A 15184-nucleotide genomic window follows, 5' to 3' on the forward strand; every position below is an offset into this window, starting at 1 on the left:
GGGTGCCAGCATCACCCAGGGGCAGGGTGGGACCCTCAGTGGAAGCCTGGCATTTGTTTCCCTCTGGGAAGACCATCAGGCTCTCTCGATGCGACAGAGGCACCCTGTCTCTGAACTGTGCTTATCTGAAATGTCACCCTGCCATCTGGCACCACCGCGTCCTAGAGCAGAGCTGTAATGTCAGACCACCGCCAGTCCGTCACTCTCTTCAACAGAGCACTGAGTGGTGGTCCTTGGGGACAGTCACCAACTCCTACAGCTTTGATTCTTGATTTACACCGTGTTGCACCAAAACGGACGGATGCCGTCTTTAATTACACTTTACAGGCCTCCTGTGTGGAGAGGGGTCTGTGGAGAGATAAAGCTGAGCGCGCGCACAAATATTTAAGAGACAAAAAAGGCTGATTTTTGTCCATTTTCAAAGCCATGGGTGGTAAAACTGCATGTCCAGCTGTGCCATTAAAACTTAAAGACAGATTCCAGAAGCTTCTGGAAATCACTGCTTCTCCTCCCGTGGCAAGGGGGTCTCTGAGGCACGCCAGGAGGGGGGGAGCAGGGGGCTGAGGACGACTGAAATGCATCACTGCTTCTCCTCCCGTGGCAAGGGGGTCTCTGAGGCACGCCAGGAGGAGGGGAGCAGGGGGCTGAGGACGACTGAAATGCCAGCCTGTGACGTCGCAGGTGGACAGGCGGGCAGAGAACGAACCGGGAGCCCCCTGCACGCACTGCTGCGCTTTCTATTTATTAGCAGGTCAGGGAGACCTTGCTCCTCTGGGAGTTCACAGCAGGGCTCCTGGGAAGCACGCCCGAGCCGCTGTCGTCCTCAGCAGCAGACACGTGGCACCCACAAGCCCCTGCTCAGAATCCACTCAGGTTGACGTGGCGAATCTCTGCAAACGTCACGCTTTAAGGATTTTAGAACTAAAAAGCCACAGCACGCCCTCTGCACGGTGGAGGCCTTACTCAAGATGAGAGGCAGCGTGGCTGCGAGGTTTAGGGTTTCCGCTCTGGGTGACAGCCTGCATTGACATACTGGCGGTAGGGGCCGGTGCCGTGGCACAGTAGGTTAATCCTCCGCCTGTGGAGCTGGCATCCCATATGGGCACTGGTTCCAATCCTGGTTGTTCCTCTTCCCATCCAGCTCCCTGCTGTGGCCAGGGAAAGCAGTAGAAGATGGCCCAAGTGCTTGGGCCCCTGCACCTGCATGGGAGACCAGGAAGAAGCTCCTGGCTCCTGGCTCCTGGCTTCGGATCGGCACAGCTCTGGCTGTTGTGGCCATCTGGGGAGTGAACCAATGGGAGGAAGACCTTTCTCTTTGTCTCTCCCTCTCTCTGTCTGTAACTCTACCTCTCAAATAAATAAATAAATAAATTCTTAAAAAAATTAATACTGGCTTTACTACTTCCCAGCTGTGTGTCTTTTGGCAAATTACCAAACCTCAATGCCTCAGTCTCCCCACCTGCAACGCAGGCATCCCAACAGAGCAGTGAGGGCCACTGAGGGCATGCCGCCCGCTCTGCTACAGTGGTGTGTGCACACGACAGCACACCACCCGTGAGCTCATGCAAGCGTGTGGCACGTCAGAAATGATGTGCATCACGTGGGGCAAGAGAAATCAGCTCTTCACGTTGAAGCTGGCATTTAGCAAAGATGTGGAAGAACGCTTAGTGGTCACCATACCAGCTGTCCCAGAGGGCTTTTGGTATTGGGCCACAGGGAGAGAAGAACCTTCTTCAAGCACCCAACTGACTCAGCCTCTGAAGGTCAGCATTGTCTATCACACGGACGGGACAGCCTGCTGGGGCAGGAGGACGTGAGAACAAAACTCGCGATGCGCAGGACCCATGCTCGGATGCACGCCTCCAGCACCACACCTGTGGTCCCCTTTTGCTGTTCACGTTGGCTTGGGAACACGCTCCTGCAGGATGTCCAACCACGAACGGATGTGGAACCGGCTGAGTTTCTACAGTCAGAATGTCTGAGATAAAAGTGCCTTTCCTGGACTCAAAACCCTCACACAGAGGCACACGCACACCCAGATACACCCACAAACAGGCACACACACACCCGGGTACACACAAACACAGCTGCACACATACACAGCTACACATATACACAGGCACACGCACACACACAGGTACACCCCCACACAGGTACACACACACACATACACACAGCCAGACTTACACAGGTAAATCTCTACACAGATCCATACACACAGGTACACCCACACATAGGTACAAGCATACACAGCTACACCCCCACATAGCTACACACACACTGGTACACTCTTATATAGGTAAATCCCTACACAGATCCATACACACAAGAACACCCCCACACAGGTACACCCCCACAAGGTACATCCCCACATGACACTCAGCCAGCGGAAGCTGCAATGAGGAAACAATGTTGGCTGGACAGCTGGGCCCAGACAACCACAATACACAACTGGAAGGTGCCGCGCAGCCTTTTAGGTAAATGTGGAATGAGCTGCAGGGAGTCCACACGCTGACTGCCCGTGCAGGACATCTCTCAGGGCCGCAGCCTTCATGCACAGTAGACAAGGAAACACGACGGGCCGGGCAGTGGCAGACATCATCATGCACTAGACATCACCCGCTGAGTCTCAACCCTCCCAGCTGCCCAGACGGCACCTGGCACCATGTGCCGTCCCCCTCAGAGAGCCCCCTTCCCGGGAACCCGAAGGCTCCCTCTGAGATGTAATGGCTTTGGTGCCAAGGCCACCGACGCTGCACCCCACGTCTGCCTTGTGCTGTGCCCTGTGGAGGGCTCCAGCACGCGGGGACCCGGAGGCACTGGCAGGAGCAAGTGAACTCCGGTCTGCAGCCAGTGCACGATTCCAGTCAGCTCCTCGGGCCAGAAACCACAGAACGTCCCAGGAGACCTCGGAAGGGGGCAACCTGGACCACAGCTCCCCAGGGTTTGAGCCGCAGCCCATGTGCCCAGCCCACGCAGCTCTGAGGCTTCCTGCTAGAGTCAGGGTGTGGCAGGAGGCAGAGCCATGCAGCGGGAGGAAGGGGAAACGAGGCAGCCAGGCGGTGCCATGGAAAACCGCCTCCCAACCACCATGCAAATAAGGCAGTGACCTGACTGTGTCCTCCTTGGAGTGACAGTTTCCTTTGGTGGGGACCCAGTGAGCAGGACCACGGTGAGAAAGGACTTCAGGGGGCCGACACACACAGCCTTTGCTGGAGCAGGCCCACCCAGGGGTGTTGAATGCACGGGCCACCACCAGGACAAGGCAGCTCTGCTAGGGAGAGCCAGGAGGCAGTGTCCATGTGGGCGGCCACGGAACCCAGATCCCCGTGTGTGTAGCCGCCTCACTCCTGATCAGCGATGGGAGATGGGACGAGATCTCTGGTTCCAGGACAGTGTGGGGGTTTTGTTATTGCTGCTGATTGGTTCTCGTGATGTGCAAAACAAGCCCCAACACTGCAGCTCTTCAGAATAACTCTAAGTTGCCCATCACCAAGGCTAATCCTCACAGGAAAAGGAGGGGAATCCCAGCACTTGCTGTGAAGGCCCTCATTTCTGCATGAGGACTCAGATACCAAGGGTCCCCTGTGCAAGGGGGCTCAGCAAGTGAAAGGTGGATGAGAAGCAGAGGCCAGCTCAAGGCTCTGTCGTGGCAGGGATGGCCACAGAGGCCAGCTCAGGGCTCTGCCCATGGCAGGGACTGGCCGCCTGGGCCTCTGCACATTGCGAATGCGGACAAAGGTTTTGGGGACAGCACCATCTGACGTGAGATGCACGACGCTCCGCTGTACTTAAGCCTGTAGGGAAACATCCCCCTATGAACAAAGGCCAATTCTGCCCCTGGAGTGCCCAGGAGACGCCAAGGCAGAGGTCACCACTGCTGTGGTTTGTCCATGAGGTGGACAAAAGGCACTAAAAAGAGGCAAAGCCACAGGGAAAACCCAAAGTAACACCACCAGGGAATACACCACACACCTAGCAGAATAACTAAAATGAAAAACGGTGCTTGCAGCAAAGGCCAGAGGAGGAAACCTGGATCCACCGCACATCGCGGGAGGGGACGTGGAACGGTACACACACAGTGGGGCAGCTCCTTTAAAGGAAGTGTGTGGTCACCATGCGACCCATCACGCGCACCCTCGCACATCCATGCCTCGGAAATGCAGATGCAGGTTCCCAGAAACACCTACACATGGAAGCTGACGGCAGCTTTGTCCAGTCCCCAGCTCAGACCACACTTCAGCAAGGAGACGGTCAAACGCACGGTGGTCCAGCAGGGTTCACATCACCCCAGGGACGGACAGAAGACACGCGCCATGGCCTCGATCCCTCCCGAGCAAGGACCCCAGCTGACGGAAGAAAGCCAGCCCCAGGTGTCGCTCCCCGTCTTCGTGGGGGAACGACACAAGACCCTGTGCTGTTCTTTTGTCTGCTCAGCCCTCCCCGGATTTGCTGCTGGTTCTTCCCGGGCTGGCTACTATCCCTTCCACCTCCATGGAAGGGCAGTTCCCCCTGGCCACATTCCCCACTTCCGCAGGGGAGCGGCACACCGCCGGCCGGCTCTCTGGGGGCTGCACAGGCATTCCCTCAGATGTTCCCCTTAGATGTTCCTGGTGCATGCCGTCTCTCTCCTCCTTTATAGTCCTCCTCCGCCAATCCTAACTCGGCTGCCCACATGCCGAGTACGCTGCTCTCCAATCAGGAGCAAGTCCTACAGTTTATTGGTTGAACTGGAGGCAGCTGTGCGGAAGCTGTTTACTTCTCTCCCAGCGCCATATTGTGGGAGAGCAGATGCATAGAATAAGTCTTAATTCCAGTAACTCAGTCTAGTCCGAGTTGCTCCCCACAGATCCCCCTTTCTTTTTATTTTTTGGCGTTGACACGCGCCTGTCTTCGGTGCCCCGTGGCACACACTCTGCTCTGCTTGCTAGAGTTGCCACAGGTTCTTACAAGTCCTATCAATCAGGCAAACCGAATCCGGGTCCTCTCTTCGCCATGTTGTGAGGAGGTTTTTAGGCGCTGATGCGTGCCTGTGTTCGGTGCCCTGCAGCGCATGCTCTGGTCGAGCCGCCCGCTGGCGCTTACCGCCTTAATCAGGCAGACCGAATCCAAGCTTTCTCATTGCCGTATTGTGGGGGAGACTTATTAGTGTTGGTTCGTGCCTATCTTCGGTGACCTGCAGCTCATACTCTGGTCGAGCTGCTTGCTGGTGCTTACCGCCTTAATCAGGCAGACCGAATCCAAGCCTCCTAATTGTTGTATTGTGGGGAGGCCTTACTGATGTTAATTCGTGCCTGTCTTCGGTGACCTGCGGTGCATAAGCTGCTAGCCGCCGCAGGTGCTCATCGCCTCACTTAATCAGGCAGACCGAATCCAAGCTCTCTCATTGCCATGTTGTGGGGAGGCCTTTCTATTTCTCTATTTCTCTATCTCCGGGCATTCCTATTTCTCCCATTTTACTTCTATCTTCCAGCATTCCTATTTCTCTCATCTTACTTCTAAACTTCTGTTTCTCTTATCCCTGCGGCTTCCTGGCGCCTCGCCCTGCCGGCAGGCTCCGCCCCGAGGCTGCTTCTCGGCGCCTCGCCGGCTCTGAGCCGCTTCAGCCCGCGCCTCTCTCATCTGCGCGGTTCGGCTTTGTGCGCACACTCCGCGGTCTCGCACTTAACCCTTTCGCGTCTGAACCACGGCCTCGCGCCAGCCCCGCGTTCCCTATGTACTTGAGCCCCGCACGCTCTGTCTGCGCGCGGCAGCCTCCGCGAGTCACACAGCGTAGCTTACGTGTCCGCCACTAGCATTCAATCTAAGTTCCCCGGGCTAGCCTGGCGAATTCAACCCAGCTTACATCTCCGCCCCACGGTTTGGCTTCCCGTCCTTTGCTCCCCGGGCTAATCAGACGGATCCCAATCTGGCTTACGTTTCAGCTTCTGGTTTCAACTTTTCGCCCCCTATTCCCGGGCTAACTTGAGAATCCCAAAGTGGCTTTCGTTTCCGCCTTGGCCTGCCCCCCGCGGCTTCAATTTCCCTAACATTTTTCTCTACCCGGTATGTTTCCCCAAACTTTCCTCCAACGATATTCCTCCCTCATTTCTCCTGGCCTCTCCCCACAGTCCGCGTCCGAGTCTGTTTGTTCTAGCTTTCACTTTCGCTTTCGACCTTAGAGATTTCTCCCAGCTTCCCCCCCGTAGTCCGTATCCGAGTCTATGCCTAGGCTTTCAATAGCTCCTTCCGGCACCTTTATCGTCTGGCTTTTCCCTAGGCTGTTTGCTAGTCTCTCTCTCCGATATTTTCCTGCTTCTTCCCGTTTCTTCCCTCCTAGGTTTCCTATCCGTCCTAGGTTTCCTATCCGAGTCACGGCACCATTATGTTGCTCCCCGTCTTCGTGGGGGAACGACACAAGACCCTGCGCTGTTCTTTCGTCTGCTCGGCCCTCCCCGGGTTTGCTGCTGGTTCTTCCCGGGCTGGCTACTATCCCTTCCACCTCCATGGAAGGGCAGTTCCCCCTGGCCACATTCCCCACTTCCGCAGGGGAGCGGCACACCGCCGGCCGGCTCTCTGGGGGCTGCACAAGCATTCCCTCAGATGTTCCCCTTAGATGTTCCTGGTGCATGCCGTCTCTCTCCTCCTTTATAGTCCTCCTCCGCCAATCCTAACTCGGCTGCCCACATGCCGAGTACGCTGCTCTCCAATCAGGAGCAAGTCCTACAGTTTATTGGTTGAACTGGAGGCAGCTGTGCGGAAGCTGTTTACTTCTCTCCCAGCGCCATATTGTGGGAGAGCAGATGCATAGAATAAGTCTTAATTCCAGTAACTCAGTCTAGTCCGGATTGCTCCCCACACCCAGGGTCTGATACTACACGCCTGTTTGCCTGTGACGTTTCTAACATCGTGCAGTTTGGCAAAGGAGAACACAAGAGCGGCTGCGGGGAGGGCCGACATGGGCCACGAGGGGAACGACCGTGGTGACGGAGGCACCCGACTGGCCGCAGAGATGGACACGGGAACACATGCGTGTGACAGAACTGTGCAGAAGCAGACACGGACCCGAACTCCTCCACGCCAAGCCAGGAAAACCGGAACACCATCCGTGAACGGTGTCGCCGCCCACTGCCTGGCGGTGACAGATGATTCAAGAATGTCACAAAATGCCATCGTCTAGGGAAACTGGTAAACGTGTACACAAGGAGTTTCAGCATTACTCCTCACGGCCGCATCTGAATCTACAGTTATCTCCATCACAATTGCAGTGAGAAAAAAGAGGTCAGGGAGATCTCCTCTCAATGCATCCCGGGGGCTGGGGATCTCCACGCTCATCCCTGCAACTCAGAAGTGCTAGAATATTAACCAAAAGCCCTCACGGGGAGAGGCTAAACACGGCACTAGCTTAATATTTAATAAAGTCTGGAGAAAATACGCCTAATTTTTTAAGAAAAAGAAAGTCTGAAATATGTGAAATGCAAGCACCGTTCAAAAGCCTGGCTTAGAAGCATGGACCACGTTGGCTAACACAAGCGTATGCTTAAAACGAGATGTCCAATTGACAGCAGAGCCTTCGCTGCCCCGACAATGTGTGAGGGCACACAGGCTCAGGCCGAATCAGGGCAGAGTCCAATTCCCCAGGGCCAGAGGCCCGCGCGGGTGTACAGAAATGCCCACTCTCTCCCAATCGGCCCCACAGAAGCGGGGACACGGGGCAGGCAGCCACAGCCCCGCTCCCCCGACGCGGCGTGGGCCCAGGTGGAAGGTGAGCGCTCGGCCCCTTGTACTCACTTATTCTGCATCATATTCATGATCACCCAGTCGAAAGGGTAGACGTTCTTCCCAATGAGGTTCTTAAACATGATGAATGTCTCCATCAGGAAATCCTGAAAGGAAAAACCAAACTCTGAAACAGCCGCCAGCAAACCGACGCGTCTGCCCCAACCCCGAACGCAGGCATTAAATGATAAGAGACCCCATTTTTTGAGCTGAATGAAAACATTCTAAAAACTAATGAAGATGTATCTCCGAGCAGCTGTGTACTGGTTCTATCTTTCTGTTTATCTGGGCGCTTTCCGTCTGAGACGGCTTTTTCAAAGATGCATTCTGAAATGTTCCCTGGGCACGTCTCTCGAATACTCACAGCAAGTCGATCCCAAGGGTTACAAAGACACGTTTCACACCCTTTCTGCATGCAGGAAAATGTGATTTTACAAACATAATAGGCAGGTTGTGGCAGCTTCCTACATTGTCTCCAAATCTGTTTTTCATTGCAAACAGTCCTTATAAGGTTGAGTATGGGATATGATTACCCACCATTCTTCTTAGGCTATTTATTTATTTATTTTTGACAGGCAGAGTTAGACAGTGAGAGAGAGAGAGAGACAGAGAGAAAGGTCTTCCTTCCATTGGTTCACCCCTCAAGTGGCTGCCACAGCCAGCGCACTGCACCGATCAGAAGCCAGGAGCCAGGTGCTTCCTCCTGGTCTCCCATGCGGGTGCAGGGCCCAAGCACTTGGGCCACCCTCCACTGCCCTCCCGGGCCACAGCAGAGAGCTGGACTGGAAGAGGAGCAACTGGGACAGAATCCGGCGCCACAACAGGGGCTAGAACCTGGGGTGCCGGCGCTGCAGGCAGAGGATTAGCCAAGTGAGCCGCGGCGCCAGCCTTAGGCTATTTAACAAACAAAAGGCTGGAACAGGATTTCTGCACTGTGTGCACATACCCAGCATGCAATGAGCCATGTGAGCTGTGACTGCTTTGCCAAAGTCCTCCTTGCAGCTGCCACAACCCCAGTTCTACTCAATGGTCCTGCTGATGTCTTGCAGGTGCCCTGTGGCACCACCCTGCTTCCAGGCTGACACAAATAACCGTGGCATCAGGAAGGGGTCCCCGTTTCCTGGGGGCTTTCCAGCTGCCCCTGGTTCTGAGCGAACCCGAACAGGGCAGGTCGTTATCCTGAGAGCAGCACCCATGCCTGGCTTGATGTTTGCTCAGACCTGGCGTGGGAGGGGAAAGGCAACAGAGAATGGCGTTAGAAAAATGAGGCCCTGGCCAGAGATTGCCAAGCGCGTGGATAGTTCTCATTTATATAATCTACTGAATCATAATGAGGTGCAATGGCTGTGAAGGCCAAGGTGCTGAGCAGAATTTAAGCAGCCAGGAAAACAATTCCCAGGACCAAGTTCCACAGCAGAACCTCCTGGCAAGAGGCACAAGCGAGAGTGGATCACAGCAGCAAGGCGAGGACGCCTTCTCTGTGGCCTCAGCCAGGGCTCAGCCAGGCACAGCCTCTGGATTTCAGCAGAAGCCTCCAGCCCAGAGAGGCGAGGGCCTGGGCCAAGCCCGGCCAGGTGCCCCAAACCTCCACGCGGCAGGTGCTCCGTGAGCCAGAGCTCGGAGGCAGGAGCATCTGGACGCCCCCGACAAGAGCGAGCGGCCGCCTTCTCCAGTTCAATGACTGAAATCCATATTTCTCTACTGAGTTTCCCCACTTTGTCAAGTGTTTCCCGTTTTAATGACCAGGTTGCATGTTTTGCCGGCTGAGTGCTATAATTTCGCCACATCTCTTTGCATGAAATTGCTGGCTTCCTCGCTGATCGCTCCTCAATGCCTAATAATCGAGACCCAGGGTCTGGTTTTTATGATTCTGGAAGAGACGCCTGTTTTCCCCGCTCCTTTTCTCCTCCTTCATTAGTATGGCTCGGCTGTTAGACGTGGGCACTTTGCTGATCACACAGAACACTGCAGATAGCGGGAGACGGCAAGGCTCCGGGAAGCTTCCTAGCCCGGCTGCACAGCTCCACAGCCGGGCTGGTGTCCTCACAGCCGTACGTGCCAGGATGCTGAGGGGCCTGGCCAGATCAGGGTCGCCCGGGGCGTCCAGATCAACAAGGGACACCCTGTGACAAGGTCATCTCTCCATGCCCATGCACTGCTGTTACTTTATCACGGAACCCCTATATCACCAGTGGCAGCCCTAACGATGACCGCCAGTGTTGCCAAAGAGAAACATCTTCCTAAACCCACCTGCTTCCTGCCATCCCTACCCTACCCTTGCGAACACATGTCAAACCTTCGCAGCTGAACTGTGACAGGGCACATGTGCCTGTGCCCAGAGTGCTCCTATCACACAGCCAAGCTGGTCAAGGCACCACCACTTCCCCAGCCCAACACTTCACCCGTCTCCACGATGGCTTCTCAATGCTCTTGGGACAAAGTCTCTTGAGCCTGGAGATCAGGGAGCCAGGATTCTGCCATGCCAGAGGACTAGTGGTTACAGACAAGGCCATCAGCAGGTTTTCACGCAGCTGGGCCCTGGGTGTGCTTTTCTGTCCTCATGAAGGCTCCTGTGTTGGGAGTTTGGTCCCAGCATGGTGCTCTGGGGGAAGTCGGGATCTCTGAGAAGCAGGGCCTAGGAGGTCAACTGGGGGCATGGCCTGCAGGAGAGATTTTGGTATTTCCCCTGGTGCCCTGGTCTGCTTTGAGATTTGACCCTTCTTCCCTGACGCACCCCCTGCAGGACCATCAGCTGCGATGTGCCCAGACCTGAGCCAATGCCAGTGCCACGCCCTTGGGCCTCCAAAACTGTGAGGAAAGTTAATCACTTTTCTAATTAAAAAAAAAAAAAATTAGTTGAGAGCCAGAGAGGGTGAGTGACAGAGTGAGCTCCCGTCTGTTGGTTCACTCCCCAACTGCTCACGAAAGCCCCTAACCAGAGCTGAAGCCAGGATGTGAGCACTTAACCCAAGTCTCCCACGAGTAGAAGGAACGCAGTTGTCCAAGCTGTCACTGCTGCCACCCAGGGTATTAGCAGGAAGCTGGAGTCAGGGCTGGAGCTGGATTGACCTCAGGAACTCTGATGTGGGACACGGGCATCCAAACCACTAGGCCAAGTGCCTATCCCACTCCTTCCTTCCTTCCTTCCTTAGATTTATTTGATAATCAGAGACAGACAGAGAGGTCTTCCATCTGCTGGCCAATCCAAAGTCAGAAGCCAAGAGCCTCTTCCAGGTCTCCCATGTGGGTGCAGGGGCCCAAGCACTAGGACCATCCTCCACCGCTTTCCTGGGTCATTAGCCGAGAGCTGCATGGGAACAGATGCAGCCTGGACACAAGCTGTACCCACATGGGATGCCGATGCCACAGGGGGAGGCTTAACCTGCTATGGCTCAGCACCGGCCCCCACCTCGTTTCTCTATAAAGTCAGTCTATCTCAGGTATTTCATTACAGAAACCAGAAACTAAGAAACCATCCAATGATTTTGTGGATGTCAAAGATTCACCCAAAGATCACGCGATAACTGCAGGGGTCTGCATAATGGAGAGGGCGGGCGGTACCACCCTGTAGGCAGTCACCCAGCACTGTCGCATCACCAGCTGTGGGCCAGTGTGACACCCCCAGCCTCCCGAAGGGGTGCCCTGGGAGCACTCGGCAGCAACTCTGAAACATGCTCGCCCAGAAGTTGTCCTTGAATTTTAGGTCAAGCGTCCACTGACAGCACATGGGACGGGGTGGGGGGAGGGGAGGAGACAGAGAATCTAGTTGGAAGGTGTGATAAGGCAGCACTCAACAAACTCAGAACAGAAAACTTGCTCTCTTCAAAAAACATAAAAATACGAGCCATGAAGAGAAACTAAACGGAAGAGGTGATGGTCTTTTTCTACAAAAAGCAAGAGACAAAAGACAGAAGACAATCAAACACAATGGGAGACTCTGGAGCGGGCTCCAATTTGAGGGAACCCCTAATGAGAAGGCTGGAAGTTTGGGAAGGACGAAGAAACACAAAAGCAAATCTGAGGGGGTGGGTGCTGTCTTCCCGCAGAGCGAGAGGCCTTGGAGGGGCCTCTCCAAGGGGTGGTTGGGACCCTGCACCCTGCACCGCAGAGCTAGGCTCCAGTCCTGGCGGAGTGAGAGGCCTTGGAGGGGCGGGTTGTTGGGACCCTGCACCCGACACCACAGTGCTGGGCTCCAGTGCTGGAGGAGTGAGAGGCCTTGGAGGGGCGGGTAGTTGGGACCCTGCACCCTGCACCGCAGTGCTGAGCTCCAGTGCTGGAGGAGTGAGAGGCCTTTGAGGGGCGGGTAGTTGGGACCCTGCACCCTACACCGCAGTGCTGGGCTCCAGTCCTGGAGGAGTGAGAGGCCTTGGAGGGGCGGGTGTTGGGACCTGCACCCTACACCGCAGTGCTGGGCTCCAGTACTGAAGGAGTGAGAGGCCTTGGAGGGGCGGGTGTTTGAGACCCTGCACCCTACACCGCAGAGCTGGGCTCCAGTTCCGGCTCCGCTTTCATCACATCCTCCTGCTAATCTGCACCCTGGGAGGCAGCAGGTGATGGTTCAGCTACTGGGCTCCCAGCCACCCATGAAGGAGATGCCCACTGAGGTCCTGCTTCCTGGCATTAGTCTGGCCTAGCCCCAGTTGTTGGGGGCATTTGGGAGTGAACCGGTGGATGGAAGATCTCTGTCTCTCTGTCTCCCTGCTTTTGTAATAAATGAAAACTAAGTACACTTTAAAAAGTACGTGGGCCGGTGCTCTGTACTGGGCTAAGCCTCTGCCTGCAGCATCCACAAGGGCACCAGTTCATGTCCCGGCTGCTCCTCTTCTGATCCAGCTCTCTGCTGTGGCCTAGGAAAGCAGTGGAGGATGGCCCAAGTGCTTGGGCTCCTGCACCCACGTGGGAGACCAGGAAGAAGCTCCTGGCTCCTGGCTTCAGATCAGCCAAGCTCTGGCCATTGCAGCTATTGGGGAGTGAACCAGTGGATGGAAGACTTCTCTCTCTGTCTATAACTCTACCTCTCAAATAAATAAATATTTTTTAAAAAGTACTATAGTTTTAATGACTTTGTGACTATTTTAAAATTTACTTTCTATGAGTGAAGTTGAACATCTTTTCATCTGATTACTGTCACAGCCCTTGCCTATTTTCCTGCTGGGCTATGGTCTTACTTCTCTTTGTCAAATTCTTTATTTAGCAGCGTCATTACCCTTTGAATATCATGTAAATTAAAAATGTGATCTCCAAAGTTAAATAAGTAAAAGTAAAAGACCACTGGAGAATGTCTTCATTTTTCTTTTTGTTTTATTTATTTGAAAGGCAGAGCTACAGAGAGAGAGAAACTTTCATATGCTGGTTCACTCCCCAAATGGCTTCAACAGCCAGAGCTGGGTCGATCAGAAGCCAGGAAACAGCAGCTTCTTCTGGGTCTCCTACATGGCGCAGGGACCCAAGCACCTGGGCCATCCTCTACTGCTTTCCCAGGCACATTAGCAGGGAGCTGGATCAGAAGTGGAGCAGCTGGGACTTGTACCAGTGCCCATAGGGGATGCTGGCTCCGAAGGCAGCGGCTTTGCCCACTACGCAACAGCACCAGCCCCAAATGTCTTCATTTTTAAAAGACAGTTGCTGAGGCACTTGGGGGAGCAGCACCCCAAGGTCTCGCACTGTAAGGGATCTGCAGTGGGAGACACAGAGCTCCGTGGAGGAAGTGAAGAGATCCAAGTGCCCACGACTGACAATCCGAGTCCTAGCACAGCGGCCTGTGCTTTTCCTTCAGCCTCCCTGGATGTTGGAAACGTCTGGTGATGAACAGTTATGGAAAAGAGTACAAGGAACACTGGTCCAACCCGAGCAAGGGCAGACTCATCCCACCCAGAATCCTGGTCTCGTGCTGTGCTCCTGCAGGATGAGGGCAGCAGAGCTGAGGAAGGGGGCACAGGCCTGCACGTTCCCCTTTCTAGCTCAAGGGACCCCGCAATGAGCCCTAAATGCAAAGGATGCTCCAAAAAGCAGTGCTTCAAAAATACACATTTTTTTTAATTAAGGGAGAAACAACAGCACATGGATGATAAGTCGAAAACAACACTGCTTCAGAGCTCAGCCAACAAGGGGGTCCCGTGTGGTTTGAAGGCTCAGCCCTTAGGGGCCCCGCCCACAGGAGCCCCTTGAGAGCATGAGAGGCAGGGGCACCTCCCTCTTCCCTCCGCACGCGCTATCCCGCCAGGGTCTCCCTCATGCCGAAGGTCTCGTCTGCGTGCTGCACGAGGGCCCGTCTGGTGCAGCACTGATTTGGGTTCACTGGAACGGCTCTGCCCCGCTGTGATCCTCTCCAAGGTGGCTATGAGAGCAGGGCCTTCTGCTGGTGCCACCCCTGCTGACGGGAGGGGGCCATGTGAACTCCCCGTGCAAGGCTGTGCACCCCCAGGTTCAAGGTCAGCGGATCACCCTCACGAAAACTGCCTCACTGGGAAACGGTCACGAGGAACCAGCTGGCTCCTCATCCCACCCACAATGACGCGCACACGACAGGGCTGGCAAACCGCCCGCCCGGAGGTGGCTTCTGCTGGACTCAGAGCATGAGGCCTCAGAGCAGAGCGTCCTCTGAGCCACCCCAGCATGTGCTGATGCCCAGCTGCGAGATGGACAAGGTTAAAGGGGCCACCCAGGGGTGCCCAGTGGGTGAGACCAGGGCAGCTGTCAGAAAGGAGCTCCAGGAGGGGAGGGGCTGAGGCTGCATGAGGCCGGCAGGGTCTTCCCGGGAGAGGGCCTGGAACACCCGCCGGACTCTGCCTCCTCCCGAGTTACCGTGGGGAGAGTGGGAGTGCACGAGGCCACAGGACCTGCAGGCCGCCTCAGGAAGGCCAGGGGTTGGTTCCCGGGGCTCCCTCCACGTTCCCCTGCCCTGTATCCCACACCCAGTCAACCTCGAGCCCCAGGCACGGCTCTCCCTGCGCTGCTGGACACCTGCTTGCCCGCCAAGTCCATCACCAGAGCCGTCTTCGCAAGGTCAGAAATGCCCCAGGCTCCAGGGACCCAGGCCCCAAGAGCCCTTGGAAGCTGCTGTGTGGCAGGAGCGTCTTTCATGCGTAACGGGCTCCTGGTGGTCACGCTGCGCCTTATGCCAAGGAGGTGACCCAGTGGGGCTGGTTTCAGAAAGACCACCAGAGGCTCAGAGCCACAGTCCGCCCGCCACACACCCCTTGGGGAGAAGAAGGAGACAACGCTCTGGACGAGTCCGTGAGCCATGCTCGATGAGTCTCTGGGTGGCTGAGCAGGTGGACGTGCTGCCAGGGTTCACCTGGAGGGACATGGAAGTTCCACGCTCCCCATCCGCCCATGCCTGCCCGGCGCAGCTCTTCCATTATGGCCGATTCTGAGTCACTTCCCTTATAGCAAAGCAGGAAACATGTTTGCTCGAGTCCTGTGA

General features: G+C 55.5%; 1 protein-coding gene across 2 annotated transcripts in view; it reads right to left on the reverse strand.

The window, feature by feature from the left end:
• The window catches only part of DOCK1 (dedicator of cytokinesis 1), a 493657-nt gene that overhangs the window by 163785 nt on the left and 314688 nt on the right, over positions 1 to 15184 (reverse strand). For both annotated transcript variants that reach the window (XM_051833503.3, XM_008274844.5), the window contains exon 29: positions 7771 to 7865. In XM_051833503.3, the coding sequence (XP_051689463.3) occupies positions 7771 to 7865 (95 nt within the window). The remainder of the gene's footprint in view (positions 1 to 7770; positions 7866 to 15184) is intronic.

This window comes from Oryctolagus cuniculus, chromosome 15, assembly GCF_051225735.1.
Source record: "Oryctolagus cuniculus isolate XC-2025 breed Fujian yellow rabbit chromosome 15, ASM5122573v1, whole genome shotgun sequence".
Classification (NCBI taxonomy): Eukaryota; Metazoa; Chordata; class Mammalia; order Lagomorpha; family Leporidae; genus Oryctolagus; species Oryctolagus cuniculus.